Consider the following 7,508-nt stretch of genomic DNA (forward strand, 5'->3'; position numbering starts at 1 on the left):
AACGACAGGACTTTTTGAATGACCTGGTATTATAACAGGAATTTTAGAAAACAATATACAGTACTTCGTCGCCTTTCTCAACTTTTTGTTTTATGGAGTTAATCGATGTGTGCACTGAACGGCTCATATATACTATCAGAAGTCATCTTATGTTTTATGATATGACAAATGGTTTTATTTTGTTTCTTTTGTCATTATTTTATAAATTCTGTTAATTATTGTTGTTTATTTGTATATTTTTAAATTCACTGTATTATTTTATTTTATGAAGTCTTGTAATTTCATCTCTATTTTGTAATTTACTCTAAGGCTCCAAAGCTTAATTTTGACGCCTGTAAATTATTCTAAAGGGATCAATCCCAGAATAAATAAATATTATTACTATTCAATTTAAATAAAAAATTAGAAAATTAATTTGATTAGGGTTCTGTAAATAATTGACAAAATTTATCATAGTTATGTAAAAGAAATATTTATGGGTATTATATTTAGAATTTTAATTATCTCAGGATGCAAAAAAATTTCATCTGAATAGAGTGCGCCACGTAGCAATGGGACCTGGAGTCACAGACACGGTGATGATAGATAACCCAGCATCCAGGATGCTCAATGAAGACTGGGGGAAGAAACAAGTTACGCGATATGCCACTCTTCCTCATCAGTCGTGAGTCAACTTTTAAATTAATCATATATTAATCAGAACGAAAATAAAGAAATAAGGCACGAACAGTGTTATTATGGTATTATAGTTTTGTCTTTGGAATTTTCTGATTATATACTAACCTTAAAAAACACCTTTTATAAGTTTTTAGAGCTCTTTATGTTTTTGAATTAGCCAATTTTTTTTATTCGTATTTATTCATTCGTATTTATTAACGCATTTATTCATTAAATTATTTTATTTTATTAATACTATTTTTTTAAACTTATTTATCCATTCAAGTGTTTCCTGTAACTGGTTTTTTATTATATTTTCCTTTTAATCTTAGTCTTATTCTCGTAAAATGTATCTATTTGTTTGTTTTTGGCAAACTGATCTACTGCTGTGACTATGAATGATGGTCTGATCTCACATTACCGTCTAATATTGAATTTGTTTAGCGGGTTACTGAAGAGCATCTAGGGGGGTGAATTCCGGAGAGCGAATCTGTTGATCGCGTGAATTGAAAAATTGTGAAAGGGTGAACTTAGAGGAGCAGAAATGAGAAAGAAAAATAGGAATGAATTGAAACATTTGTATTTGTTGTACAGACCGAAATGGATTGTAAAAGGAAACTGTAGGGGAAAAAAAATTGTTTATTATATTTTATTATTGTATCTCTTTTTTTTCTGATTATACCATGTATGTGTAATGTAAATATGTCCGATTATGGATTGATAAGTATGCTGTGTGAGATAGCAACCTAATGTATTTAGGCAGCTCAGATAAATAAAGCATTTCTCTCTCTCTCTCTCTCTAGTGTTGCGGCCAACATATGATCATTAATCGATTATATGACAGATGCTATAAAAACAAAACAAATCTGCTCTATGTTGTTGTTTATACTGCACATTATCAGATTAACACAGTTGGTAGCATCTCCGACGTCTTCAGGGCGGACGTACTGATACGGTTGTCATGGGAGAAACAAAACACGAGCAATATGTTCAGACGAGTGGGTTTTGTTTTTGTGAAGGTGTCAGTTTGATTTTGGAACACGTTATGATTGTTCAATGTGAAGTGGTAATAGTTTAAAGGTCCTCTGTCTTTACTGTTTTAACCGAAATAGCACCATATGAGAAATGTCATCGTATGTGTTTTGTTTTTTTCAAAATTATGGTGTTCTACTTCAATGGACGGTCATTAACACTATAAGTGGGGATATAGTGCAGTGACGTTTCTTCAGCACGGCCTGGATAAGAGAGTTGTAGCAGGTGTCATCCCAAAACTTCTGGGGAAGGTGAGACGGAAAGGAAATTTGGGACAACCTTATGTTCTGCCAGTAGTGCATACTACGTGGAGTTTGAACTAAATTTTTATTTTGTTTTTATTTTATATTCACTTTTATACTCTTTTGGATAATAATGTAAATATAGTTATTAAGGTTAAGCATTTAAGTTAAGGTTAAGTCAACCTATAGGTTATAATTGATAAGAATTCTTTTTCATTCTCTGTACATATATTTCTTGTTATTAAAATTTTTTACATATAGTTCTGCTGTTCTTTCTCTGCTTTCAACTTGTTAATTTACTTATGTTTTTTGTTGTTGTTCATGGAATATTACGATAATTCAACAGGTGGGTTGGTAACACCCCTCGGTTTTCTGTTATCTACATGTAAAGGTATTCGCCAGTGGCCATAATTCAACAATTGTTTATATAGGGGTATATTTTAGTTATATTGTGGGCATAATGCATAGGGGTTTTCGTTATTTCCAAGAAAAAATAACGTGGCGCCTAAGGAGTAATTAATTCTTTTGTCTTTTTTTTCCTTTTGTTATTTTTTATACTACAAATTAACAGATGACTTCTTAGCGTTTCTTCGTGTGCACACACATCGTCTGCAGTCTCTCCTAGTTGCTTTAGTACAAGAGCCGGGAAGAAAAAAAGGCAGTTATCTCACCCCAATTTTGGATTACTTAATGAAAACTATGTTTTTCTATTTTTTTAATGAAAACTAGTTTTTCAGTTACTAGTTGAAACTGATGAGTCTGCTAAGAATATTTAAGTGGGATAAAAAATGGTGGCTGTTTCAAAACCTTAAAAAAGATTAATTTTTCATTCAGTGCTCTATTTTCTAAAAACTACCAACAACACTAGAAAATCTAAGAGAACATTATTTAAAGAAGAATAAGTTTTCTGAAATATTAGCCCTAAAAGAGCTATTTACGCCCAATAGTTTAGCTTTTTAAAAAGCAATATTTCTTAAAAATCTACTGAAAGATTAGTAGTTAGTTAATATCTCAGGATCTAGGAGATGTACAGATATCTATTAGCACTCAAATTAAAGCTAGTTTAATGGACTATAAAGAAGTTTATGACCTCTACCTTCGTAGGAATAGTAGTTTTCATGATATTTGCTAAAATAAATTTATTTATAGTTGTTCGGACAATAAGTTTGATTTATGAAAAACTTCATTTCAGAAACCATTCTACGTACAGATGTCTACCAGCGCTCAAATTAAAGCTAGTTAAATTTACTACAAAATAGTTAATTATGTTCTTCTTTGTGGAAGAAGTAGTTTGTTTGTATAAAATGTTGGATTTTTGAAAAAATATATCTCTAGATCCATATGACGCACATATGTTTGCCAAAACTCAAAATAAAGGAAATTTAACTTACTATAAAGTAGTTTATGACACTTATCTTAGTAGCGGTAGTAGTTTTTATGATATCCACATATAAATGTAAATTTGGCAAATGAAAATTTGTCCGAACTACTTTAATTCAATTTATTTTTAGCAAATTTCATGTAAACTATTACTCCTACGGAGATAAACATCATAACCCATCTTTCAATACGTCCCATACATTTTATGAAATGTTGCTTTTTAAAGCTATATCTCGAAAATTATTTAACGTAAATAATTCTATTAGAGCTCATGTTTTAGCAAATTTACTCTTCTTTAAATGACGTTCTTTTAGGTTTTCTTGTGTTGTTCCTACTTTTTAAGATATAGGGCTCCGAATGAAAAATTAGATTTTTTTCTCGCTTGAAACAGCCATTGTTAATTTCCCCTACCTATACTTGGCAGACTCATCAATTTTGACTAGTAATTATACATAGTTTTCATTAAAGTAATCAAAAATTGGGGTGAGATAACTACCTTTTTTCTCCTCTTGGGCTCTTGTACTTCTAGCATCTACGGCGTCTTCATTATTTTAGCCACGGCGGGCGAGCACCGTCGGCTAATACTACAAGAAGACAAGACGGGCGGACGTAGGTTCTTTTGCCGATCTACCTCCACGAGGACATCTTCATTCAACTACCACAGCCGGGCCCCCATCAATCATCGGTGATATAAAGACATTTGTTTTTTCTTTTGTTCAACCTTCATTTAATTTTTATAATAGTTTTAAGTTTCTTCACGGTTGGACAAGTAAAGGTTCCTTTTGAACCCATACCCCCCGTAACATTTAGGATTACAATATGCCCTTTCATTATTAAAATAAATGTGGTAGATATTGATAATGCTAAGTGATATATCAAAATCATCCTAGTGACTAGAAAAAAGGAGAGGATTGTGCACATTCCTGTGGGTGGAATCGACTTACAAAAATAAGTCGTTTTTATTATTGTAAAATAGGACACAATTTTTATTATAATTGTTTATACTTAATTGTAATTAAAATTAATTAGATAAGTGACAAAATAGCTTGATTTGACTAAATTTATTGACTTGAGCAGAATAAACAACAAAAAGTTTTTATTTGTTGGACGTGATGTGTAAATTTATATTTAAGATTGTCCTTGAGGAGTGCTTGAGGCTTAACTTGGATACGAATTATTTCATTTAAACAATAAAGCCGATCTCGAAGAAGTAATAAGATTATATATGAAGTATAATGATTGATAAAGCGGCGAGAGGGATGCGCTGGGATCTTTTGAGCTCTGCTCTACCCCTCACACGGGGATAGAGTGGGCTCAGGAATCCTCTGGTTGATTGTGTAAATATTGTATGATAGAGTGTAAATGTGACTAGAGACTATATTATTTTATCATTATGTTCTTTTATTTATTTATTTTTCATACAGATAATTTGATTATGTTCATTTTGTTTATTCTTCTGTTTGTATATATTTTAAGAGTTTATGTTATTTTAGTATGTATGAGATCATTCATCACTATTACTTATTGCCCATAAACGTGTGGCAGATTGTAATATCTATCAATAAATAAAAAGATTTATTAAAAAAAAAAATGATAAAGGGATACTGACCGTATTTGAACATTGTTCTATGAATTTCTTCGGCTGTTCCAACATTCACGAAACAACTGTTTTAAGATTTTGAATGATCCATCGAATTCCTCTCGAATCCAATCCTTACAGTCTAAAATCCTTAGTAAAATCCTTAATGCTCCTTAGTTTGTCACAAATCAAATCATCCATCAGGACCTCTATGTCCCATATGTTGCCGATTTGGCCTGAACCCAGATACCAATCCTTCCATAATGAACTTCCCAACCACCCAAACCAACTCGTTTCTAACCTGGCTTCTCCTTCACTACCTAATAATCCTCCTAGACGTCTGAAAAGTAGTTGGCCTCGAGATCTTCTCCGTTAGAAATGTTTTTGAAGTTCTAACAGTGGGTAGATTCTCCACATGTTTGTATCATGTCATAATATCACCTACAGCAAATTTACTTGATGTGTATATATATGTATACAGTTGTAAATAACAATAAATAAATTATAAAAAAAAATTTGAATGAACAAATAGATTTATGTTTCATTTATTTGTCATGTATTGTTACAGAGCAGATGCAGTCGGCCGTGGAACTGTCTTCGCGGTTGAATATGGACCTCCTGGAAGTCTATGGGTTGTTGAGGACTACCGGCTGCAGAGGGTGATACCTCCCAGGAAGGAAACCTACATGGTCAAAGTTATCGACCTTTGATGTTAATAAATAAATATAAAAGAAATAAAAGTAATGTTTTTTTACATTGAATAATGAAATTAAAATTGACCATGATAGACAATAATAAATTCTAATTTATTAAAGTTAAAGGTTCTACTGGATGAGTTTCATTAAATTAATTATATATAGTGAATGAAAAGTCCACTTCCTTATTTATTTTTTTTAAAATTTATTTATTACATCAAAAAACTACGTTTCGGGGTTGTCACCCCATCATCAGGTATTTACAAACAAATTCCCAACAATCATCGCTTGCATACCACAATTAATAAATAAACCACAATTTTTTTTTTAAATTAAAAAACATATTTCCCTATTTATCTATCTATAGTCTATTTCCTATCTATCTATCTATCTATCGTCAAAATGATACCCAAACCCCATAAGCCAGCAGAATACCCATCCTCCTACCGTCCTATCTCTCTATTACCTATCATGGACAAAATCCTCGAAAAACTCATTTTGAAACGCTTATGCTTGATTCCAATAATACCAGATCACCAATTTGGATTCTCGACCTCTTATTCCACTATCCAGCAATGTCATCGTGTGGTGGACGTTGTCTCGTCTTCTTTACAGCGCGGAATGTACTGCGTGGGAGTCTTTTTCGATGTAGAACAGGCTTTTGATCGAGTCTGGTACCCGGGCCAACTCAAACTCCGTAAATTCCTATCTCCTACATACTTTTTCATTATACGTTCCGTTCTCACTGACAGATTATTTAAAGTAAACCACAATGGTTCCTATTCATCCCTCTTATTCCTGTCCGCTGGTGTTCCTTAAGGTAGTATCCTCGGTCCCATCCTCTACACAATCTATACAGCAGACATCCCAACCAATCCTGACACTATCCTCACCACGTATGCCGAAGACACATGTGTGCTCGCTGTTAATAATAACCCTTTAATTGCATCCCAAACTCTTCAATTCTATATCACAGCCCTCGAAGAATGGTGTCCTAATTGGAAGATTAAAATAAATCCTAACAAATCCCATCAAATTACCTTTACGCTTCGTCGTAAATCTATTGACTGCCCTACAGTATACTTCAATAATGTTACTCTTACCCCTGTTGAACAGATCCGCTTCCTTGGACTACATCAGGACAAACGACTAACCTGGAATCCTCACACAAGACTGAAAAGACAGGAAACTGCACATCGATTTCGACTATTGCAGCACTTACTAGACAAACGGTCCAAACTTCCAATAGATTACAAAAGACTGATTTACATGACAATTATAGGGCCTATCTGGACATACAGCCCTGATCTTTGGGGCTCCACTAAACCTTCGTATCCAATCCTTACAATCCAAACTCCTTCGTAAAATACTAAATGCTCCCTACTTTGTCACAAATAAAATCATCCACAAAGACCTTAATATTCCATTTGAAACCGATCTAGCCCGAACCAGATATCAATCCTTTCATTACAAACTCCCTAACCACTCAAACCCACTAGTTTCTAATCTTGCTTCCTCTTTTATTCCGAAAAATCCTCCGAGGTATCTGAAAAGAAGATTGAGACCTTATATTGTAAAAATGTTTTTAGAGTGCTACCATTGGGTAGTTTCTTTACATGCTTGTACCATACCATTATGATTTCCTCAAATTTACATGATGTATTTTATGTAAAGTTGTAAATATCAATAAATAAATTTAAAAAAAAAAAATTAAAACCAATTTCCTGATTGAATATGTCTACTATTATCACCTTTTTTTCTCCTTATACTAATAAGTAATAAATTATTAAAAATAATCATTTAATAAATAATTCAAAACACTATCCAAATTATAGTCTCAAAACTTTTATTTCTTTTACACGTCCAACGTTTCGGCCAATTCGGCCATCTTCAGGGACAATCTCAATTCACTATGAAACATAT

General features: G+C 32.6%; 1 protein-coding gene across 1 annotated transcript in view; it reads left to right on the forward strand.

The window, feature by feature from the left end:
• Positions 1-5,736, forward strand: part of LOC106678439 (15-hydroxyprostaglandin dehydrogenase [NAD(+)]) — a gene marked incomplete at its 3' end in the record, with an annotated part of 22,065 nt that extends 16,329 nt beyond the window's left edge. The window contains 2 exon segments of the mRNA XM_014416932.2: positions 510-664; positions 5,459-5,736. Coding sequence (XP_014272418.1) covers positions 510-664; positions 5,459-5,600 — 297 coding nt within the window.
• Between the last annotated feature and the right edge of the window lie 1,772 nt (positions 5,737-7,508).

This window comes from Halyomorpha halys, unplaced genomic scaffold (assembly GCF_000696795.3).
Source record: "Halyomorpha halys isolate HHAL.00 unplaced genomic scaffold, Hhal_1.1 Scaffold143.1, whole genome shotgun sequence".
Lineage (NCBI taxonomy): Eukaryota > Metazoa > Arthropoda > Insecta > Hemiptera > Pentatomidae > Halyomorpha > Halyomorpha halys.